The sequence below is a fragment of the Saccostrea cucullata genome, unplaced genomic scaffold (assembly GCF_032062105.1).
Source record: "Saccostrea cucullata isolate Sc308-1 unplaced genomic scaffold, CSIRO_AGI_Scuc_v1 ctg7933, whole genome shotgun sequence".
NCBI lineage: Eukaryota > Metazoa > Mollusca > Bivalvia > Ostreida > Ostreidae > Saccostrea > Saccostrea cuccullata.
In genome coordinates, this window is record NW_026927042.1 from 5,584 (window position 1) to 29,674 (window position 24,091).

The window sequence follows — 24,091 nt, forward strand, 5'->3', positions numbered from 1 at the left end:
GATAAAGCAGAGACTTAGAGAATTTAGTATTCTATTTCGAGTTGTCTGGTTTTATTGTTCAATCAGATTATACACGTAACTCCGACCGGAATCTTGTGTATCCTTTCTACATGTACGTACGTAAGATCCTATTCTTTATCGAGGTAATTTTCGAGCAAGAAATGAGTGGTTTGCAATAAAGAGGCTAGACCAGATACGTCTAAACCGATTAAATTAACTGACAAGAAAAAGTTACTCGAAGCGAACGATGTCATTATCAAGTAGGTGAGTAAGTTTACCCCCCCCCCCCCCACTTTTTTGCAAATATGTTTATTATATTGGCATTTTAAATTGGGGTTTTCCTTTTTTGTTGTTTAAGCCCCCCCCCCCCCCCCCCCCCCCTCCTTTCAATTTTCTATCGACGCCTATGTATGAGCTTGAAGTGAAAAAATTGCCTGTGGTGCTTGAACTATATAAATTTTATATTGATTGATTGTATACTGTTTAACGTCCCTCTCCAGAATATTTCACTGATATTAAGACGTCACCATTACCGGTGAAGGGCTGCAAATTTAGGCCTATGCTCGGCACTTACGGCCTTTGAGCAGGGAGGGATCTTTATCGTGCCACACCTGCTGTGACACGGGGTCTCGGTTTATACGGTCTCATCCGAAGGACCACCCCATTTAGTCGCCTTTTACGACAAGCAAGGGGATACTGAGGACCTATTCTAACCCGGATCCCCACTGGTGTATAAATTTTATATGAAGTAAAAATAGACCATATAAACGTTAACAATCTGAAAGTTTTGTATATCATTTGTTAAGTTTTTATGGTCATTGAAATAAAATAATTGTTTGTTTTCGGGTACCTGTAATTATGAAAACCTCAAAATTATATCGTTCCACAAAAACTACCCTACTAAACGAAGTACATTGTATGCATTATAAGAGCCCCCCCCCTTCTTTCACCAAAAATAGTAAAATGATTTTAGAATTTTCGTGATAAACCAGATTTTCAATAATGGTGAAACGTCTCCATCCCTCCTTTTTTTCATCCCCTCAATATACTAAATTGATACTTATTTTTTTTTATTCAAAATGACACCAGTTCCATTGAAACGAAGGAAGTATAAAAATTTTAACTCTCATTTTTTTCTCTATACACCCAAAGCGCATGCGGACGCTATATAGAAATAAAAGACTTGTAATGACCTAACTGAAAAAAAATATTGAAGGAGGTTGAAAGGGAATACTACTTATATATATTTCTCCTTATAAGACAGACAAGTAAGAAAAATAGAAAGAGGAATATTCACTGAGTGCCTTTGGCATTTCAGTAATCAAAATTTTATTATTAAGGGACTTCGACCCTCAGCCAGGAAGGACAACTCTTTAATTTATAATTTAATTCAAAAAGTCTTAAATGAAGCTTGAAAATTAAATCTTTTCATGCAACAATTTTCATTATATGCCTCTCAAGTTGCTTCAAGGTTCTTTGAACTTCTCAGAAACGTCTAATTAAATGTACAAATTTTTATCCCGGAAAAGCATTTTTAGATACCAATGTTTATTAACATGATATGAAATTAGAAGTAATTTATGGAGCTTTGCAAAGAACCTTGAAGCACATTGAGAGGCATATAATAAAAATTGTTGCATGAAAATATTTAATTTTCAAGCTTCATTTAAAGACTTTTTGAACTAAATTATAAATTAAAGAGTTGTCCTTCCTGGCCGAGGGTCGGAGTCCCTTAAGAGTTTATGAATAAACATCTAAATATTTCAAAAAAGAAGGTTCAAACATTGAACATTAAGTGCCCTTTTATTATTTTTTTTTTTTATAATTTTGAAAAATAAAATTCATTTAAAGATCTCAAATATGCATGTATAAGGTTCAAAACGTTATAACAATGTTATGACTTTTTAACGTTATTTTGACGTAACGTCAATGTGTACCAACACCGTGCGCAACGTCATTTCGTTTCGTTTCGGTAGGTTTCGTTTCGTTTCGTTTCGGTGGATTTCGTTTCGTTTCGGCAGATTTCGTTTCGTTTCAGTTCGTTTCGTTTCTATTTCGTTTCGCACTTTACAGGTACCCTATTAATTCATCAATAGACAATGTTTAAAAATGAGATGTTCACGATAGGGGAGACTGAAAGAAGTGGGTGGGGTTTTCATCAAGCTCTTGAATTTATGAAATGTAAATTTAAGGAATACTAGTATTATGAGGTCATTATGTGTCAGCAGTGAAAAACCACTTAAAATACTTTGTGTTGTATTTTTCTTTATTTCAATATTTTCAAGATCGAAGAAAATAAACTGGTAAACAAGCAGATATAAGTGTAAAAATGTTTAAATGACAGACATGTCCAATGCCATCTTTTTTTACCACCGAGTGGAAATTCACGGGTTATTTCCGGCGATATTGTTATAGGTGGAGAGTGCCAGCATGCTGGTGACGTAGGTGTAAGATTCAGAACACCAGAATGGGAAGTAGGAGGGGTCGCTGTTGTAACCATGGAAAATAGTAGGAGTTTTAAGAGACTTTAGCTGCTGGTCATACCAGGATTCGTCGGCCACGCCCTCCATTCCACGAATTCGAATTTTAGTTCCGTTGACGTGATCGTTACGATTGGCTGGATATTGAGACCAAGATGTCTGCAAATGAACATTGACATTTAGTACAAACTGTCAAAGCTGTTATTCTGCTGTACGAAGTTAGAAAGGTGCAAGAAACTTACTCCAAATCCTTTAAAAGATCCAGAGAAGAACATATTCCAAGGTTTGTACTCCTCACCGAGAATGTAGGTGTTCAGAAAGTAAACAGAGGCTGCTACAACCTTCTTGACATCAGATGGAGTATCTGCAAATAACAAATTTTATATCACTTTGTCTAGTTATGCGTGATTATCACTCCTCCTCCTATCAAAAAAAAACTATTTGAAAACTTTTTACTTTCATCCCAGTGAAGATGACCAGTTTTGTCGTTGTAGTAGGTCCAAGTCGTAATCAGCGCATTGATTGCCATTGAAGTGGTAAAAAGTCTGTCTTCGCCATATTTCTGGAGAGTAAGCGAAATCTTACATTATGCCAAGAAACTTACTTGAAAATAAAAAAGAGGGTTAACAACTAGGAAGTCATAGATACCACTGGATTTCCATCCTTGTCACGATCTCCGTTTCCTAAAAAGTCTTCAAAATACGCCATGGAGGACGTGTTATAGATGGCTTCCTTTGTCACAGCTTTTGTCATTGTTTCACACAAAGCCTGCCTTAGTTCTTCCATTACTGTGTTCATCGCCTGTCAAAAATCTCCGATTTTGAGAGAACCAAAGATACATGGGGAAGAAAACCATTATCAGTTTTCCTATCCAATATATTTATATTAGATCTTCTTTGGAATATACTGTACTTCTCTTCGTTACAGTTAAATTTAATTTAACGAAAAGAAATTCCATGGGTTCCAAAGATGATTTCGTAGGACTTGAAGGGAAAATTTGACTTTTTCATAGATATCTTAATCTTAGTTATATACCGGATGAGGCAGACCACCACCGCGGTGACGTCGAGTCAGTTGCGCATACGTCCTTGCAACGAACCAATAGAATTCCATGACGGAGGGGTAGTATGTCAACGCGAGATCTGGACGAGAGGAGAAATTAGTGTTGATCTGGAAGGCGATCATGGTAGACGTGTTCAGGTATATTTGCTAAAAATAGATTAAAAACTTAAAATCAGAGAATGATTATTGCAAAAGGAATGAATTTGCTTTTTAACCAGCAGATAAATTTAAACTGTATGCTATTAGACATTTATGGCCAAAAATGAACACAGTCAAATAACAAGGTTGTGTATTATTAATTATGTAGACACTTAGAGGGGTAATACGGAAATATGTGGGGTCCTTGAAAAAAATCCATATTGGACGATGCATAAGCCGAGCCCATATGCAATTTTTCAAGGACCCCACATATTTCCGTATTACCCCTCTAAGTGTCTACATAACGAATTTATCCTGCCGATGGTTCACTAAAAGATTGAATATTGATAGTATCAAGAAACCGCTTTCACTGAACGTCCATGCAAGACGTTCTACATCCATTGTACGTTGTCGACAGACGCATCGTGACGTCAGTTATGAAGCTCCATGTGGGTCACGTGAAAGCAGTATATTGTCTTTATTGATGATGATTTTTAATATATGGAGGGTAGGTCACGTGGAGTGGGCACATTAGCAATGTGAGGTGGGATAACAGCATAACATCGTTTCATGCAGTATTGCTCTCGGCCAATGAAATTTCACGATTTTTATCAGAGGCAGGATAATAATTCTTTTCCTTCATCTTTATCTGTATTTTGGGATCTTCAAGGACCTTTGAGGTAACTAGTCATAAAGAAAATAGTTTTACATGTATGTATTTCAGAATCTTCCAGAACCTTAGCTGAAGCTAGTCCGGAAGTTAATTGTTTTATTTTGGGATCTCTCCGGACTTCTTGGGTGGCTGGTTAGGAAATGAATTGTAATCTGGTTTTGGAATCTTCCAGGACCTTGATGATAGTTGTTACCTGTATTTCGGGAACTTTGAAGACCTCTTAAAGTCTTTGTAGCTATAATCCGGAAGTGGATTGTTACCTGTATTTTGGAATCTTCCAGTGCCTCTGTTGTAGCTAGTCCAGAAGTGAATTGTTATACCTGTATTTCAGGATCTTCCAGGACTTCTGTTGTAGCTAGTCCAGAAAGAATACTGTTGGTAATTCCGTACAGTGCGTTCGCTGATACTGTGACGTCAACGTTGTTCACATCACTGGGAGTTATTATGCCGTGGTAATACTGTGTTTTCAAGTCATCGAAGTCTTGAACCTGCATATGTTAATTTGATTGCAATTTTTACAACGAAACAGGCGTATGAAGAATTTAAAGTATTCAGTTGCATGCTGGGCTAATATCACATTCTGATTTTTTAACAATTATAAATTTTCATTTCATCAGTGTAATCTCTCTGTTATGAATACTGAATAGTGAAATTTTTCATTACTTACCCAAGTTGTAACTAATGACAGACTCTTGTTTTTAGCTTTCGCATCCTCCAGGAACCTTCTCATGTAGAAGTACGTGCGTGTATCTATTGTGTTGATTCTGGTGTCATTGGTGGTTGGTTTGTAGGCGTAGTGCTTCAAGGCTGTAAAAATGGAAGACAGGTTTGTGTTTCTAGACTGCCACAGTACAGCAGAGTCGGGGAATTCAGAGATAAAGTCCTTCAGTAAGGAACCCAATCCAAGATTAACAGACGTGTCATCGAAATCTGGTGGAATCTGAAATACCCGCTTGTAACCTTCCCTAGAAATAGGAGAACAGCTAATTCAGAATATTTTCCACTGATACCCATTGACTTCTCACTACATGGAAATCCGACTTTACCCTTATCTGCCATAACAAATGAATTAGAACAAGATGGATTGCAATGAAGAGGTCAGTAGACAGATTTGTTTTGACACCTTGTTGCTAGAAGTCTTTTGATGGTTTCTGTCACGTGGTGGAGACCTAGTTTATCCAGCTCCTCGTACACAGGGTCCCAGTCTATAAGGTAAGTAGAGTTGAAGAGATCCAGTAGATTGACTGGTGTACTTACATAACCCTAGGAAAGAAAGACAAAATACTACATGTAGTAACCAAAACAGGATTACAAAAATACCTTACTTTTCCAGAATCTTCTTTAATAGGATGCAAAAACAATGATTCGCAATGCATTGCGACTGAAAATGGATACAGTTATATACAATGTCATGTGAGAACTGGTGGCTTCAAGCTTCATTTGGATACGATTGAACTCTTTAGCGTTCCTAAAGATGTTTTCAAATATCGTGGAAACTGGAAAGAAGATAAAGGAGTTGAAAGAATTTTAATCATTTTCTTGGTTTAATCGGTAATAGTTTGTCTTTTGTGTAATCCAATCTTGCAATAGAAAGGTGTCCAAAAAGTAGTATGGAAAGGAAAAACAAACCTTTGCTTGTTCATTGTAAATTTGTGGCCAGAACGCCATTATGGAATTTGTATAGTTTAGGTTTTTATTATGATGATCCATGATGAAGTTGATGGACAAATCCAGCATCTGAGCGGTTGGTTTTGGCGCCTTTCCAAAATTGTACGCTTCCAAGAGACACGTTGTTACCCATGCTGTCGCAAACATATTATTATCGAAAACTCCGAAGGAGTACCGAAGGGTAGAATCCACGGGATCTCCATGGAAGTACATTTTAACATCACTTTCGTAGGATCCGGGGAACTTTGCCCATACTAATGGTGGCACTGCTGGATTATACCTTGTTGTCTGCATATTTTGAAGTTTATGGAATAGAGCATTAATTGTAGGAGTCAAATTTGATGCAGCAGATACATCTCCAACAAAAAGTATCGTTGTAACAATTAAAACCACCAACATATTTTGGCACCTAACTGGAACCATCTTATAAAAGTATAGAATATATGGCACGGTTTTCTAGTATATGATTTCCGGAGAGGTCCTTATCTGGAAAATTGACCTCTTATCTGCCCTACGGCGACCTTCACCTTTAGAGACCCGCGACTAGCACTTTGAAGAATACTTACACAATAAGACGAGAATGGGACAGCCTTGATATTTGTGAATCACCGATTCTTTTTGTGCTATGTGAACAACGCAAAGTTATAGTCCATGATCTTAGTAACTTATTTAAGTTAAATAATTATGCTTGTCAATGTCAAATTGGTACAGTGGCCCGGAAGTGTGTGCATACGAGGTCTTCATATGTTGTTTAATTAAAAACCAGAAAGAAGGAAGATATCAAGACATTCAATTTTAAAAATCTGCTGCAAAAATTAGTGATATTCTTCAATGTTACTATTTTTATGCTCCCTTAATCGAAGATTCGGGGGTATATAGTTTCTGACCTGTCCGTCTGTCTGTATGTTTTTGTCTGTCTGTCTGTTTATCCACAAAACACTTTAACCTTGCCCATAACTTTTGAGTTCTAGTAGATGGTGCAATGTCTTTCAAATTTCACAAGTGTATTCCTTTTGATTAGATCTTTAATTCTTCGGATACCACCAAATTTGACCTTGGAGTATGTTTTTCATTTGAAAAAAACTTTTAAAAGTCAATACTAGTCATAAGTCGCTCTTAACAGGAAACGAGAATTTGCTGAACTATCATCTCATGGAAAATGAATGTATACACTATGTGATTTATTTCAGTTCTTCTCATACTTTGAACATTTAAAGTACCAACATCAACACTACATTAGAACAATTCAAAAGTTATTTAAAAGATTGATCTATACTATCGCTATGACAAAATATTTTTGGTTTCTTCATCATCTTATGCAGTTTTACACATAAATCGATCTTCTTGTAAACTGTTCTTGTTTGGAAAACAATACACTGTACATGTGCAATGCATCTTTCAAAGCACATATTTACAAAAAGATCATTTATTTACAAAAATGATAAAAGGCAGGCTGGTTTTCCGTGTTTTTGCCATCATACATCATTTTTTGCAATGTTATTAAACGTTGAAAGGGCTAACATGCTGGTGACGTACGTATATGGCTCTGAACACCAGAAGGGGAAGTAGTCCGGGTAGCTGTTGAATCCATGGAAATCAATGGGTGATTTGAGACTTTTAAGTTGCTGTTCGTACCACGTGTCGTTGACCACGCCCTCCATGCCCCGGATGTGGATTTTTGTTCCATTAATGTATCCATTTCGGTTGTTTGGGTACCGAGAGGAAGACGTTATCTGTTAATAAAGGCATTTTCATCTTTTCAATACTGAGGGATTCTTTAAAAGTTTTTGAAAACCGATACACTAGGAATAGAAGAAATTCAGTTTTCGATTTTAGTAGATACGGTTAGTTATCAGAATATATTAAATACAGGGAGATACTTGCTTCATGCCCTTTGACAGATCCTGAGAAAAATGTGTTCCATGGCTTGTACTCTCCACTGACAATGTGTTCATTCAGGAAAGACACCGAAGCTGATACCACTTTCTTTACATCCACCGGAGTTTCTGAAAAAAAAAAAAACAGTTACACTGTCACAGTAATCATCACCTATTCCCCTCCAAAGTGGTGAAAAAATCAATTGAAAGTTCTTTCTCACCTACACTCCAGTGAAGCTGACCAGTTTGGACGTTGAACAGAGTCCAAGTTGTAATAAGAGCATTTACTGCCATGGAGGTCGTAAAAAGGCGGTCTTCGCCATATTTCTACAAAGACATGAAGGCATATCTCTGTTTTCGGATAAATATGCAGGTATATCACGCAATAATTCTTGAAGTCTTATCGCTCTTTTGTAATTTATAATCAGTATCTTACTACATGATGACCATTTTCATCAACGTCACCATTTCCAAGAAAATCATCATAATACGCCATGTTCTCATCGACAAAGATGGCTTCTTTAACAACAACTTTTGTCATTGTTTCACATAATGCCTCCTCTAACTCATGCAATACCGTTGTCATTGCCTGAACAAAAAAAGACGTAAGGATTAGGGACACAGTCATACTTAGAAGGTATAAATGGAATAAAAATCAGAGAGGATAAAATACAACTAGAACATAAGTCATTTTACAGGGTGTGGAAGACCACCGGTACGATATCTGCGATTCAGAAGATTATATGTCCGTGCCACGAACCAGTAAAACTCCATTACTGAGGGGTAGTAAGTTAACGCGAGATCTGGACGAGAAGAGAAGTTAGTGTTGATCTGGAAGGTGATCATGGTAGAAGTGTTCAAGTAGATTTGCTGCGAAGCAAAAATATAAATAACGTTTGATATCTTGCTAAAACAATATACATTTACACCTGAGATTTCAGTGATTTTTTTTAAAACCTGTATTTCGGGATCCTCCAGGATTTCGGTAGTCACAAGACCAGATAGAATGCTGTTCGTGATTCCATACAGAGCATTTGCGGACACCGTGACGTCAACATTGTTTACGTCACCTGGTGTTACTACACCTTTGTCATACTCAGTTTTAAGGTCGTTAAAGTCTTGAATCTGCGGGAGAAAATAATCAGTAAAAATATTATTTCATAGATTTGTACGTCTTGTGAGTTATATATATACATCCATCCACAACCTACCCAAGTTGTAATCAATGCAACTGGTTTTCTTTCTGACGTTGCTTTCTCCAGAAAACGTCTCATATAGAAGTATGTCCGCGTGTCTATCGTATTCACTCTTGAATCGTTTGTGGTTGGTTTATAGGCATAGTGTTTCAACGCATTAAAGATGGATGAGAGATTTGAATTGTGGGTTTGCCACAAAACGGAGGAATCTGGAAAGTCGGTAATGTACTCCTTCAGAAGTGAACCTAAACCCAAGTTTACGGACGTGTCGTCAAAATCTGGAGGAATGTGAAAAACATGCCGGTATCCGTCCCTAAAACCAAAGTAAGATGATCCATTCACTTTATAAATCAGATAAATATCATTAGACATTAATTCAAAAAGGTATTTTCTTACCTTCTTTCCAGGAGGTGCTTGATGGTTTCTGTGACGTGTTGGAGACCAAGAGAATCGAGCTCTTTATAAATCGGATCCCAGTCAATGAGAGAGGTGGTATTAAAAAGACCTAGCAGATTGACAGGGGTACTGGTAAAATCCTGTAGAAAAAAGATTCAGTGTTTTCGTATTTATTTTTCCACCCGTGTGTTTTAAGTTTAGCACTGAATGTAAAAGAAAATCCTATAGGAAAGGACATTCTAACAAAATGAGATGCTATACAAACCTTATATGATTCATCATATATTTGGGGCCAAAATGCCATGATAGAGTTATTATATTTCGCGTTTTTGTTTCGATGATCCATTATAAAGTTAATGGCTAAGTCTAGCATTTGCGTTGTTGGTTTTGGTGCCTTCCCATACTTGTGTGCCTCAATCAGACAAGTTGTTACCCAAGCTGTGGCGAACATGTTGTTATCAAACACTCCAAAGGAGTATCGAAGGGCAGCGTCCACGGGGGCACCGTGAAAATACATTTTGACGTCACTTTCATAAACCCCGGGAAATTTAGTCCAAATTAATGGCGGAATTCCTGGATTGTATCTTGTAGCTTGCATATCCTGGAGTTTCTTGAATAGATTGTTTATCGTTGTTGTAATATTTGAAGCACCATTAACTTGACTAATGTTTGCAATTGAAATAATTGCTAAAACTACAATTCCTTGCAAAAGTGCCATTGTTCTAGAATAGTATAATTCCACTTGACGTTAGATTTGCTAACAGATGTTATCTTAACTGATTATCTGTGGCCATGTTAGTTCCTAGATTCTAAAGTACTTATGTACTAATGCTCCTAAGTGCTCCTCTTTCTACGAAACAGATTGAAAATTTTAGCATTATTCTATTTTCATTAATTAAAACTATACATTTTTATTCACTTTTAAAAAACAGACGAGTTACACTTTTTAAAGGGACAATAAAGTGATTTAATGTTTGCATCATTTAACATTTTAGGTAGAATTCCTCGAGTTCTATGTAACCAGAGCGTTTCAACCAATATGTTAAAAATAGTTTTAAGTTGTTTTTTTTTATTTTCATATAATTTCAATACATTTTAAATACAAATACAGTGTAGATTAAAATATTCACCTTTAAAAACAGTATGGCAATTTTAGTATGCTTAGTAGTCCCTCTAAAGACGCTCAGTTTGCGATTACTGTTTGGGGAGCTTATGTGATACTCTCAACGTCGGCGTTATTTGGAGCAGTTTACTTTTAAAGTACTTCTATGCCCTATATTGAGTAGCCATGCATTGAAGATGCTTCTAGTGTCATGGGCGTCGGAAGCAAATTGAAAGTGTGTGTGTGTGGGGGGGGGGGGGATAATCGAAAGTGGAGGGGGGGGGCTAAACCCCAATAGACCCCTAAATGTCTATTTTTGCAAAAAAAAAAAAAAAAAAAAAAAAGCGGGGCGCTTCCTCCGCCCCCCCCCCCTCGGTTCCGGCGCCTATAAGTGTCTTTCACTGTACCAGTAAGGGTTTCAGATGCTGCAATTTCAGCATAGGAATGAACGGGTTAGTTTTTGTAAGAGTAGGTAAACATTTTTCGTGCAGTTTTTTGTGTAAGTTTTGGTGCAGGTTTCATTTCCAAGAAACTATGAGCCCCATGTTGACCAAACTTGCATGGATAATACATCTAAGGATGCACACTACCAGGTTTGCTTCGGATGCTGAATCTGGCCTACATTTTCCGGATGAGTGAACCGGTTAAAGTTTTGGTGCAGGTATCATTTCCAAGAAACTATGAGCCCTACAATGACCAAACTTGCATGGATAATACATCTAAGGATGCACACTATCAGGCTTGCTTCGCATGCTGAAACTGACCTACATTTTCTAGATGAGTGAAAAGGGTAGTTTTTTTTTGCAGGTTTCATTTCCAAGTAACAATGAGTCCTATGTTGAGCTTTGCATGAATGACTTCCGAATGAGTGAACAGATAAAAGTTTTTGGCGCATGTTTCATTTCCAAGTAAACTATAATGACCAAACTTGCAAAGAGGATACATCTAAGGATGCATACAACCAGGTTTGCTTCGGATGCTGAGTCTGACCTACATTTACCGGATTTCAAAGTTATTATGGGCCTTATAATGACTAAACTTGCATAGGTGATATATCTAAGGAAGCAAACCACTAGACTTGCTTAGGATGCTAAATCTGACCTACGCTTTTCCGTTTTTGGTGCAAGTTTCATTTCCAAGTAAGAGCATTCACTGCCATGGATGTCGTGAAAAGACCATATTTTTGTAAAGACATGCTGAAATACATGTATTTCTGTTTTTGCATGTATATTTTTTTTTAAATATATGACACAAGAATCATGTAATTCTTATTGCTGTCTTGTAATTTATAATCAGTATCTGACAGTATCTGCAGTCTAAACTATTAGAAAATGTCCCAATTGAAGCCTTTTAACATTTGATGAAAACAACATTTTTTAATAACATGCATAAACTAGATATCATTGAGATGGTGGCTATCTCAAAGGGTCCCGCTTTCAACAATGAACATAAAAATGTAAGGTAGTTTAAAAGGGTTTATTTTGAAGAGGAGCATTTGTGTAATACAGTAAAAGTCATTTCATATGACTTCACAGATATTGCAAATTTACAGATATATGTCGAATGTAAAAAATTATGCAACAACAAATATTTTAAACAGAAAGGCTAATTCTGACCATGACCTAGAAACTTTGACCAAGGTCACTGCACATCCATTGACAAGTGGAACTCTGTAAGTGAAGTAATAGCCAGACTGGGCCAAGGAGAGAGAAGATATGGTCCAGACAAGGATTTTTCATACAATTCTGCTATGACCCTGACCTTTGACCTTAAAACATGGTTTGACCTGCACACTGGTTACCCAAAGGCACTCTGTGGGGAAAGTATGAGCCAAATTGGGCCAAGGAGAGAGAAGATAAGCTCCGGACAAGGATTTTTCATACAATTCTGCTAGGACCTTGACCTTTGACCTTAAAACATGGTTCAAGCTCACTGCACACCGATTACCCAAAGGCACTCTGTGGGTGAAGTATGAACCAGATTGGGCCAAGGAGAGAGAAGAATATGCTCCAGACAAGGATATTACATACAATTCTGCTATGACCTTAACCTTTGACCTAGAAACATGGTTCAAGGTCACTGCACATCGGTTACCCGAAGGCACTTTGTGGGTTAAGTATGAGCCAGATTGGGCCAAGGAGAGAGAAGAATATGCTCCGGACAAGGATATTACATACAATTCTGCTATGACCTTAACCTTTGACCAAGAAACACGATTGAAAATCACTGCACATTGGTTACCCAAAAGCACTCTGTGTATTAAGTATGAGCCAGATTGGGCCAAGGAGAGAGAAGAATATGCTCCGGACAAGGATTTTACATACAATTCTGCTTTGATCTTGACCTTTGACCTAGAAACATGGTTCAAGGTCACTGCACACCGGTTACCCAAAGGCACTCTGTGGGTGAAGTATGAGCCAGATTGGGCCAAGGGGAGAGAAGATATGCTCCGGACAAGAGATCTCGGACGGACAGATGGACGGACGGACAGCCGGACGGACGGACGGACAGACTGATCACTATAGGGCGCCCGCCAAGCGGGGCCCTAAAAAATGAAAATGCAACCCACTGTACAAATGAACACTTTATATTGATTGCACATAATAAATAAATAATGTAAATGGATTTAATTTGCATCTGCATTCATGTTTTCACTCCAAGTGTAAAATATTTTTAAAAATCGAATTTACATTTTTACACTGCCCTTCTTATACATATCCGTAAATGCATTCCGAGATTGACCTCCTAAATGCAAAACATCTTTAAACTCAAACTATGAATATCTGTGTTTTCTGTCAGTTATAAACAATAAATGCAACTTTCCTTTTTTGTGTACAGCATTATATAGTTGCATAATTGAAGAAAATATAGTAAATGCCATTTCAATTTCAATATTATCTCCATTATGTAGACCATACAAATCAAAATATTGTTCCTTTTCGAGTTTACAGAAAGACTAAATGGTATATCCACATTACATGTAAATGATAGGTATATCAAGCATGTACATTGAAAATGACAGTAATTAGAATAACTAAGAATATCAGAATGTACACTATTCCTCCAATACAGACAGATGCACGGATAAAGTCTTTGGACAAGCTCGATTTTTCCCGCGCTTTCTTCGTCTCACCTCGTTCCCATGCTGATCTTGCCTAAATAAAAAAACATATTAATTTTTTTTTTCTTTTTATTGGTCTTTCTCGTATTTTATAAATTTATATAAATATGTAATTTACGAAAATTCTATTGTTGGTACTATTTCGGATAAAAAAAATTTGAGTGTAGGTCAGATGAAAGTTATGATCTTTTGAATATATATACCTGTGATGCATAGACGATAGACATTATTCCAGTTGGGAAAAAACAAAACAAGCAGGCAAGAAGGGCATATTTCGTTCTATCTTTAAGAGGTTTATGAACACGTATGAGATCACTTTCATTTGATGGTGGGTATTCCTAAAATAGAAAATAACGATTCAGTTTTGGAATATAATTTTGGAGCAATCTTTCTTTTAGCCATTTAACGCGTTGCGCTTACAGTTTTTTCAACATCTAGCGGATTTAAATGTCCATTGATTGGAAATTGGTGCCGTGACGACCCGGATGATCCATAGTTCTTCAGTGCAATGCATGTGCAAGGAGAATCACTTTCATCTTTAGTACTCAGTCTGGAGTATTTCACAGCCGATAATGTGTCCATATCTAAAAACAGTATATAAGTTAATGAATTTACGAGCATTATATTAAACTGACATATCCCCACTTAAATATATTTTTTAACGGACAGGAAATTCAGTCTGTACAATAACATGTCCATGTCTCAAGAATAAAATTGTATCAGCTGTAATATGATATTGCCTTATTTATAATGTATATTGTATATCAATTGTGTGCTTATGTTAGGGTAAGTCCTTGCGTAAAATGCACCAAACAATTAAAAAGGCTGTCTGGTTCTTACTGATTTAATGTCGATATGATGTTATCGGATTACAGGATTATTCTATATTTTATCATAACCAATACAAGTTTTGACGATCATAAATTAACTTATATGTAAACAAGCTGATTTGGCAACTTTCTGACTTCATTAAACAAAATCACACTGTTATAACATGTGCGACAACGTATAAATCTTATTTCTTGCTTGCGAATGAATCATTCATTCTTATCTATCAAACAAATTGAGTCTACTATATTTTTTGATGTTTGTTATTCGTGTGAACGACTCGCAGTAATTTTCAGTTTGTTTAAGCATTTATTGTCTTACTTCTTTATTAAAATAAAAAAAAAAATCGCCATACTCTATGTACATTAAATTTCAGTGACGTTTTTAAAGGTTTAAACGACATTTCTGTCAAAAAATGACATATCATGAAAAAATAACCTCATCAAACATATCTTTTAAAAGTTAAACTAATGTGTTTTTCAGATAGAGCCTCAAATTCTACAGAGATACTCGTCTGTCAATATCGACTAAACTAACTTTTATTATTTTATTGGGGTGTAATAAATATGAGGAAAGGGCTGACGAAAGGCAGTTATGTTAATGAATGTATTCTACAGTTTACAGTGTTTTGCATCGTCGTTGAATACTTGTAAAAGCATTTCATAATATACATCTCAACCAGTACATGCACATGTACTTTATGTAGATGTACATGTATATATCATTCATTTCTTAAGTAGTTTACTATTTGGAGTTTTAATAACCTATAAATTTTTACTATTTGACCACTAGCTATTCCATATAAAGATAAGATGAAGCACAAAACTTAGACAGGTCATTGTTACATTTCAGAATTGGTTGTAATTAATATAAAGGCGAGAAGTATTGCAATTTGATTTAAAACCCCCTTCCAACACTCATGAGAGAGAGAGAGAAAAAAAAAGAGAGAGAGAGTTTTCCTTAAAATGCTGTTTTTAAAGAAACCATCTTTTATTTAAGAAAAAAGAATCAATTCAATGTAATACCACGACTTACCTTTGTAGTAAACACTTTCTAACGGATGTGATCATTTTCCATACTTCCTGGCTCTCGTTATCAAATAAAGGTGGGACAATTTTACCTGTACGGGGATTCTCAGTGATTCATTTCCGGATAACAAACTGTGCAGTTTTAAAATCCAATATCACTTAAAATACAACTCGGATAAGATTTAAGCGCGTGTCAAACTGTTCAATTGATGACTATTTTTAGCATTTTATACCAACAATCATTTCTATAATTAACTTACAAAAATTTAGTTCCTATATGGAAAACAACTATCGAAAGAAACTTTCCTAAGTTGAAGTGACCCATCTCATTAAATACTCCTTATATTCGCTATTATAAACTTGTAATTGGAGACGTGTTATCTTTTTACATGCCCGACACACTTGGGTAGATCTAATTCAAGGACATGGATTGGAATTATTTCAAAATTATGAAAAACATTTACAGCAGAAGTATATTAAATTTTTAAACACTATTTTTTAACGATAGAATTTCCAATTTGGTCTGAATCTTTTACGCTACAGAGCATGTAGCACTGATTTTGTCCGGAGGCAGAAACAAATCAATTTATATCTTAAAATTTATTTTAATAGATCTAAAAGAGAGAAGGGGGGGGGGGGAAGAACATACTCCAAAATTTTATTAAAGTACTGTTCATTTATATCGAACAGAATTGAATATATCTTTCAATATTAACATTTAAAAGTTTGGGTAAATTTCAATTAAATTCAGCGTCCGAAGCCGAGTGTGCAGTCTTAGATTATCATCCTTAAAAGTTAAGTCCAGGTATAGCTCAAATAATTAATGCTTAAAAACTTTAACCCGGCCGCGGTCACTCATTTGGAAAATGTTGGTAAGATATAGCATCTGAATCAAACGTAGTTGTGTGCATCATCCAGGCGCGATCCAGGATTTTTTGTCCAGGGGGTGGGGATGGGGGTACCACTCCAGTGAAAAAAAATCAAACCCAGAAATTTGTTGATATGCAAAAAAGAAGGTATCTCGCCACCCCCCCCCCCCTTTCAAGATCTAGACCCTTGCAAGTTGGGTCAAAACAGGGACTGTAGTTATTTAGAAATGATACATGATCAAAAACTTTAATGTGATCATTCGTCCAGAAAAAGTAGGACAGATCCAACATCCGAAGCATGGTTATGTGCATCCTTAAGATGTATCATCCATGCGAGTTTGGTAAAATTAAGGCTTATATTTATTTAAAAAGACATGCTCCAAATCTTTGACCTGCTCTAAAAGATTCTTTAGCTGAGGCTGAAATTGTAGCATCTGAAACCTTCACTGGTTAAAAAAATCTTTACTACAAACACCTTCCATGCATTTCATATTCGATGAAACATGCTCCCAAAACTAAAACTTGGGACGCAGACGGTATCACATAAGCCCCCCCTTTCATTAAGCATCTTCGCAAGCTAAGGGTTTTCGGTCCGCTTCACTCCATTGTGGGGAGTGAAGTGGACCGAAAACCCTTGGTTTGCGAAGATGTTCATTAAGGTGATCTAAAATGTCGGAAACGCATTGCAAATTTCTGGAATTATTTTTAGGCAAACATTAAAAAACACCTACAAACGAAACGTTTTCAAGATTGCCTTGACGTTTTTACAGGCCCCCTAATTTGTTGCAGATTTTATGTCCCTGTAAAAGAAAATTCGGGAAATATTGTTTTTGCCCTGTCCGTCTGTTTGTCCACAAAAACTATAACCTTTTCCATAACCTTTGAGTGGAAGGGACTATGGATTTCATATTTCACTTGTGTATTCCTTGTGACAAGATCTTTCTTTTGGTTCCAACAAATTTAACCTTGATTTTGGAGTTTGCCCTACTATTACCAAAATTTTCCAATATTTAACCATAGCAATTACTTTTAAATAGTTGGTGTTAGGGCTATTGTACGTCACATGTGTATTCACTGTGACAAGAACTTTCATTAAGTATAAAAAATACATTTGACCTTGACCTTAGAGTCTGACCCACTTAAAAAAAATCTTGACCTTAACTTTTGAACTGTTAGCACTAGGGCTATCATATTTCACAGATATATTCCTAGTGAGATGACCTTTCTTTGGGTACCAACAATTTTGAACTCTTACTTGAAGTTCAACTTGTATTTTTAAAAATTTTAATCCTGTATATTACATAACTCATATGTATACCATATACATTTTAGCAAGACCTTTCCATTTGTTTAAATTTCTTTTTGATCTTGACCTTAGAGATTGACCTACTTTTTAAAATTATTAACCTTAGGCTTTACCTTTGAAGAGTTAGTTCTAGAACTGTCATATTTCACAGATGTATTCTTTGTGATAAAACATTCTTTAGGATATCAACATTTGACCTTCTTTTGAAAAAAAACTCTATCCTTCACCATAACTTTTTAACAATTGGTGCTAGGGTTTTTATATTTCTAATGACGATGCCATCCCCTGAGTACCATCAAGTCAGACACATTGACATAGACCTAGCAGTGAATTGTCGGTGCTTGAGCTTTCATATATTTTTGTATATTTATTGACACAACTCCTCTTTGGGTAGTGACATGTTTGACCTTGACCTTAAAGTCTAACTTGCATTTTAGACTTTAACCTTTGCAAAACGTTGCTGTTCAGGAACAAGAGTGTTTCACAAACACATCTTGTTGATACTGGTAAACTGTTTCAGTTAATTATAGAACTATAAATATTATATACGTGAAAAATGAGATTTTTTTTTAACAAATCTGACCCTCATCTGTTCTTGCATCTTGAAAAATCTCACTGCAATCTCATACTGTAGTAATAAAGTGCCGCGCCACAGCATGATACGCCCGTCAAAAATTACAATTTTCTTCAACAGTTTAGCTTGCAATCACGTCAACCCTGATTCTAAATTTCCATGATTTTTCCATTCCTAAAAAATATTTATCCATCCCCTGTGATGTAAGCATTAGTTATAACAAATATTACATCATTGATGGATTTTTATGCTGGTTGTGTTTGTCAAATGCCCATCATATTAAACAATATCAAATTAGTCTTAACAAATTAATCATTATCAAATTAATTTTGAAAAGAAAAGGCTGGCCATCAAATGACATATGCTGTAAACTAACCAACAGTTCTTCTGTTCTAATTCCCAAAGGTCATCATACAGCTTGATCAGAGTGATTAAGACAGCTAGCCTGAACTCATTAATTAATCTTGAACTGGATGCTTGTCTACTCATTAATACCAATAGATGAATGGGTCTGCACTATCTACCATAACTTTTTTAAAAACATATGAAATACTCAAAGATTTTTTCTGGTTGACATTTAATGTCCGACAGGTTTTAATATAAAATTCATATGGACATGCTGATTCCACCCCAATCCCATAAAATTAGTTTTTATAAATTAACAATTTTATATAATATAAGATTATTCTACTATGCAATATTAAATTAGTTTTAATTACTTTTCATTAAATTTATTTTAAAACTTAGGCTAGCCAGCAAGAGCTATTTTTAATCCAACAGGCTCACACATTTGCCCAATACTCAAGGGATATAGATAACACCATGCTCTAGCTATTAGCGAACTCCTCACACTCAAAACTCATTAATTTCTCTCTAATTTGACATGCAATTTTCTGTTATCAAAATTCTTCTTGAGTCTTGACCAGTGCTTGATAATTACACTCATGGGAGAGGTAGGATTTCTTTAACATACATAATATTTGTTATAGATTGCTGTCAAGTATATGCTTTAAAAAAAATAAGTATTTTCTTGATTTAACACTTTTTTAATAAGGACAGTGCAATACTCTTACTTTATTTGGGATGTGTAAATGAATAGTAAAAAGACACATTTTTTTTTAAAATTTCATTTAAATCAAAGGTCACAGTGACCTTGAAATAGGTCGCGACACACCTTCTACCTAAGATGCATAAACTGGCCAAGTTTGATGATCGTAAGTCTTATAGTTTTCTAGTTATGGGCCGGAAAGGATTTTTCCATATTTGGCTATATCTTCTTAATTAAAGGTCAGAGCGACCTACTTTTTGTGCGCGACACACCTTCTACCCAAGATGCATCAGATGACAAAGTTTGATAATCCTAGGCCTAATAGTTTTAAAGTTATGAGCCGGAAACGAAAAGCTAACAGACAGACAGACGGACAGACGGACGGACACGAAGCCTATAACATAATACGTCCCGTCTTAAGACGGGCGTATAAAAAGATAAAGATATATTCTCGGGTGTCAACTGACCATTATAGTCAATGCCTCATATCCCCAGCTTCCACACATAATAAAAAAGAGGACGGGGTGGTTGGTGTTGACTTGAAATGTGGACTTTCTCCATTCACTGTTTTTTCTTGAATAAGATTTAAATACACAAAAAAATGTTCCAACTTTGTAACATTATTTATTCTAAGGAGAACATTTGTATCTTAAATTTCTTGTTACATTGAGTTACTTTGAAAGTTAACAGGATAAAAATGTATTAGAAGGCCATAAAATATAGAAAATCAGAAGCACAAAATATATTACTGTGATGGCAATGATGCTAATGTGATATATAAAAAACAACAATGAATTTATATTCTCTTTGTTAAGTCAAAAATGAATTGTATCACATAATTTCAAAACAACTGTGACATTCATTATTCACAATTGTGACCAGTGAACATTATTATTAAGGCATCGAGTAAAAAAGCACAATACAAAATGCCATGGAAGACAAACATCTTCCAATATTAATGCTCGTGTCTTAAAAATTCATGAAAGACAGGTAAAGTGAAAAATATCAACAAACATTTTAAAACAACATACATAACTTATAACAATATGTTAATCATCATTTTGAAATTAAATTTGTTGTTTAATGACAAAACAACAATTCATTCATTAATTTAAGTACCTTCTTCCAGCATGTTTGCTATTATTTAATGGTATTTGACACTGACTAGCTTTTTAAAGCATGGTCCATTGCAAGTATTCAAACATCACTGTACATTTATATTGCTGCTTCACAATCAGAAAGACCAATGAAGAAAATGCCCGCTTCTCATTTTTATTTCAAATGAAGAATTCTGAATAATGTAACATTCATAAATAATTGATGCATGCAAAACAATCAGAGCTTTGGAAAAATCCTTTAAATATTAAATTTTTCTACTTATTTAAAATCTTTTGATCTGTTTTTTGTCCTTTTTTGTTGTTGTTGTATGTAGAATAATGACTTTTTTTTTTATAAAGCACTAAGAAATTCCCATAAAACACCTGAGCAATGTGTTTAAGCTCCTTTGTTTATAAGATATTAAAGCAAGTATACAGTCATTACAGTGTTTCAAACAGACAAAAAACTTACAGAAAGATCCCCTGTAGACTGCCATGTTATGTGTGTGAGTGAAAATAACTACAGGTGTCAGCTAGCAGCTCCATCAAGGATAAAGCCCCTTCTCTCTTACTGGCCCTCTATACACAAGAAAAACGGGCAATAATTGTGCCCTCCCCCTCCTTGGTTTGCATGTTATTTGTGCTATATTTAATAATATTTGAGTCTCAAGTCTTTGTAATACTTCACAAAAAAGGGTCTTCTGTCGAAATACATATATTAAATGTAAGACAAATCAAGATATGATTCAATCACACAATACGCACAACATGTACAAAAAAAATATTTCTGTTCCCGCTCACTGAGTACACATTTGTTGCATATTGAACTTGGCACATTGGCACAGATTTTTGCATCATTAAAATAGCTCATAAAATAAACTTGCAATGATTTATTTACATGTGTATTAAGCAAAAAATGAGATTCTTAAATGAGAAAAAAATATCATACAATGCATAAAATAAAAATATGTGTGAAGATTTATTGACAGTTCTTTGAGCATCTCCTTGATAAGGAAAATTTTAAAATGGCTGCAGGAATGTATTTCTGGAACAACCATTAAAAACCATATTAACATATGTTGTGTTAAATCACATTTAACAAGGAATGCATACAATTTGGTCACAATGTGACATTATGGCTCTGTAACATTTAATGAATCCTGAGATATTGAAAAAGGTGAAAACATTTTTTTTCCTGTGGAACACATATCAAGGAAGATATCATTCAATTCTATTATGAACACACTTTTTTGGTATTAATTTCTCATGGTAGAGTATATGAATTTTCCCAAACCTTAAGTGACTCAGAAGTAAAGCTAGATCTTTAAAAGTTGACAAAATTTCACATGACAATTGTATCACATCTGCACTATAACATGAATCCACACTTGTGTGTGGTCCTCACTCGTCCTTAGTCACTAGCACATCATGCAGTTCCTCGTTAGCAGTGTTAACAAGTCACTCGTCCTTAGTCACTAGCACTCCGTGCAGTTCCTCGTTAGAGGTGTTAACCAGTCTGTATTCGTTTTGAGGCTGAGGCATCTCCACCTCCAGGTTCTGAGGATCTATCTCCTCAACTTCTTCATCCTCTGTCTCATCTTGACCTTTGGCCTGAGCATCAATTCTTCCCTGAATGGCTCTTCTTAGCTGAATATCAGAAATTGTGGTCATTTTCATTTGGATACACTAACAAGATTTTGATGATCTTTTTATGTCAAAGGATCTTTTTTTTGAAAGCGCAAGAGAATTTGATGGCCAAAATTTACACAGATACAGTATTTATATGCTAACATTAATCATTATCATGGATGCTGAGTACTAATATCTTGATAAATACGTGAATAAAACTTACCTCTTTTAATCCCACCACTCCAACAAGTCTCCCAGTATTGGTGACATAAGCATGATTAATGCCCAACAAAGAAAACAAAGAATGGACCTACAAGTACCAAAAAAAATATCAAATACGCACATCAAAATACTTGAAAAAAAATTATTTTTGGTAAATTTATTACCAACTTTTCTGTAGATATTCAATATTTTTAAATATTGAGCATGGTACCTTGTGTAGAGAAGTTCTCTCCACCAGCTGGAAGGGGGCGGGGTCTATCTGAACTCCCTCCCATTCTATTGGATCTGTAAGTCTTTGCTCCTCCCACTCTTCTTGCTAAGGACAAAATTCAACCAATTATAATTTTTCATATACTTGTCAAGATGCAGTTTAGTATTCTTGTTGAGATACAAGTATCTAAAAATAAATAAACTTGTATTTTCTATGTCTTGTGTGAATGCTACTATGAATGTCTATGTTGACTTGTTTGATATTGTTAAAAAAGAAATTTTCATTGGAATAAGTTATATACTGTAGAATCAGAATTTTTACTTGCAATAACTTTGATACTGTAGAAACAAATATTCTTCCTGGGATAAATCTTCTATATGATTTTTAGATTTAAAATGTTACTCTTGTATTTTTTTTTCATTTCAAAAATAACCATAATGATTATACATCCTTATAAGATTCACTTAAAATCTATTTTCATAGATAAATGTCGTAAAAGAAATTAACAGAATTTATCGTTACTAAAACTATTTTTACAATATATTTATATGTATTTTTTGAATAAATTAAGTGTTAGCACTCACTTGTTCTGTAGTAAGATTCTTAATCTTTACTGGTTCTGGAGGCTAGTGAAAAGAACAAGGACAGGCATTATTTAGGAACCAGCAAAACAAGATAGTGATGTTTGAATGTATCAAAAAGATACAGAGAAATGGTAACCTTACACATACTTACTAGTCTAACTTTCTTTGCCAGATTAGTAAAGCTTCTTTTCTGAAAAAAAGAGAAATATAAAAGCTACATTTTTGATCTACATAAAAATTTGTTACCGGTATATCTGTAACATTTACTCTGTATTACCGAGAAGGCACTCTACATAGTAATATGTATTTTGACCCTCATACTTACATCAAGGATATAAGGAGCATCTTCACAAATACTGGTTTTCTTGGTACTGGCCAATTTTCTATAGTAAGCAGTAATTTCAGCTGAAGAAAAAAAACAAAACATTCATTTGACAAATCTATACTTGTTGATGATGTTAATAACAATGTTGATGACAGTTATGTTGTTGATGATATTTATGTTGATGTTGATAGTAATTCTGATGTTGATAGTAATTCTGATGTTGATAGTAATGTCGATGTTAATAGTAATTTTGATGTTGATAGTAATATTGATGAAGAAGAACTTACACTGAAGATTGGTTTCGCTGTTGGCCCTGTCTGATAGAGCTGAGGATGAGGATGATTTTTTGAGGATAGATCTGAGGGGCAGCTGTAACGTGTGATACACCTGTCTCTCTTTCTCTGACTCTAACGAGGAAGCACTAGACTGAAACAACAAACGATACCAATTCTTATTATGATTCTGTTATCATCTATAACAGTAGCATATACATCTTCATTTAATGTCTTTTTTTCCATCAATACTAATTTAAAAAAACATAGGTAATCAGAGATTACAGAGCTCACCTCAACGAATGTTGTCTTTAAGTAAGGCAAAGTCACACAATTAACCAACAAAAAGTATACATTCCAAAAATGAAAATATTTTTAAAAGAAA

At 35.0% G+C, this 24,091-nt stretch overlaps 4 protein-coding genes across 4 annotated transcripts; all 4 read right to left on the reverse strand.

The window, feature by feature from the left end:
- Positions 1-2,259: 2,259 nt before the first annotated feature.
- On the reverse strand, positions 2,260-6,450 carry LOC134273343 (uncharacterized). Its single transcript, XM_062755543.1, has 9 exons — positions 5,983-6,450; positions 5,477-5,616; positions 5,021-5,318; positions 4,674-4,841; positions 3,516-3,689; positions 3,129-3,281; positions 2,937-3,042; positions 2,723-2,844; positions 2,260-2,639 (listed from the first exon to the last, which is right to left on the reverse strand). Exons 1-9 carry the CDS (start codon positions 6,442-6,444, stop codon positions 2,385-2,387), a joined length of 1,878 nt encoding a protein of 625 aa, XP_062611527.1. The 5' UTR covers positions 6,445-6,450; the 3' UTR covers positions 2,260-2,384.
- A 794-nt stretch (positions 6,451-7,244) lies between these two features.
- Positions 7,245-10,265, reverse strand: LOC134273344 (uncharacterized). The gene is made up of 9 exons (XM_062755544.1): positions 9,756-10,265; positions 9,491-9,630; positions 9,110-9,407; positions 8,856-9,023; positions 8,595-8,768; positions 8,335-8,487; positions 8,120-8,225; positions 7,911-8,027; positions 7,245-7,756 (listed from the first exon to the last, which is right to left on the reverse strand). Exons 1-9 carry the CDS (start codon positions 10,206-10,208, stop codon positions 7,497-7,499), a joined length of 1,869 nt encoding a protein of 622 aa, XP_062611528.1. The 5' UTR covers positions 10,209-10,265; the 3' UTR covers positions 7,245-7,496.
- Positions 10,266-13,440: 3,175 nt separating this feature from the next.
- On the reverse strand, positions 13,441-15,852 carry LOC134273345 (uncharacterized). Its single transcript, XM_062755545.1, has 4 exons — positions 15,577-15,852; positions 14,134-14,297; positions 13,917-14,051; positions 13,441-13,747 (listed from the first exon to the last, which is right to left on the reverse strand). Exons 2-4 carry the CDS (start codon positions 14,293-14,295, stop codon positions 13,589-13,591), a joined length of 456 nt encoding a protein of 151 aa, XP_062611529.1. The 5' UTR covers positions 14,296-14,297; positions 15,577-15,852; the 3' UTR covers positions 13,441-13,588.
- Positions 15,853-21,338: 5,486 nt separating this feature from the next.
- LOC134273342 (chloride channel protein 2-like) lies at positions 21,339-23,860 on the reverse strand (the record flags this gene model as incomplete). The annotated part of the gene is made up of 7 exons (XM_062755542.1): positions 21,339-22,110; positions 22,316-22,402; positions 22,526-22,630; positions 23,110-23,151; positions 23,261-23,299; positions 23,435-23,514; positions 23,722-23,860. Coding segments are annotated over 7 exons (681 nt in total), but the record flags the coding sequence as incomplete, so codon positions are not given.
- Between the last annotated feature and the right edge of the window lie 231 nt (positions 23,861-24,091).

What these genes read in the sequence shown, in the direction of transcription:
- LOC134273343 (XM_062755543.1), bottom strand. Translation starts at nt 6,444, where the DNA reads ATGGTTCCAGTTAGGTGCCAAAATATGTTGGTGGTTTTAATTGTTACA. An exon ending in TTTACAATGAACAAGCAAAG is followed by an intron (nt 5,617 to 5,982) that starts GTTTGTTTTTCC and finishes TTTCTTTCCTAG; the next exon opens with GGTTATGTAAGTACACCAGT. An exon ending in GATCTTTTAAAGGATTTGGA is followed by an intron (nt 2,640 to 2,722) that starts GTAAGTTTCTTG and finishes GTTCATTTGCAG; the next exon opens with ACATCTTGGTCTCAATATCC.
- LOC134273345 (XM_062755545.1), bottom strand. Translation starts at nt 14,295, where the DNA reads ATGGACACATTATCGGCTGTGAAATACTCCAGACTGAGTACTAAAGAT. An exon ending in CGCTAGATGTTGAAAAAACT is followed by an intron (nt 14,052 to 14,133) that starts GTAAGCGCAACG and finishes TTTCTATTTTAG; the next exon opens with GAATACCCACCATCAAATGA. An exon ending in CTATCGTCTATGCATCACAG is followed by an intron (nt 13,748 to 13,916) that starts GTATATATATTC and finishes TTTTTTATTTAG; the next exon opens with GCAAGATCAGCATGGGAACG.
- LOC134273344 (XM_062755544.1), bottom strand. Translation starts at nt 10,208, where the DNA reads ATGGCACTTTTGCAAGGAATTGTAGTTTTAGCAATTATTTCAATTGCA. An exon ending in TATATGATGAATCATATAAG is followed by an intron (nt 9,631 to 9,755) that starts GTTTGTATAGCA and finishes TTTTTTCTACAG; the next exon opens with GATTTTACCAGTACCCCTGT. An exon ending in CCGGTGGTCTTCCACACCCT is followed by an intron (nt 8,488 to 8,594) that starts GTAAAATGACTT and finishes TTTTTTGTTCAG; the next exon opens with GCAATGACAACGGTATTGCA.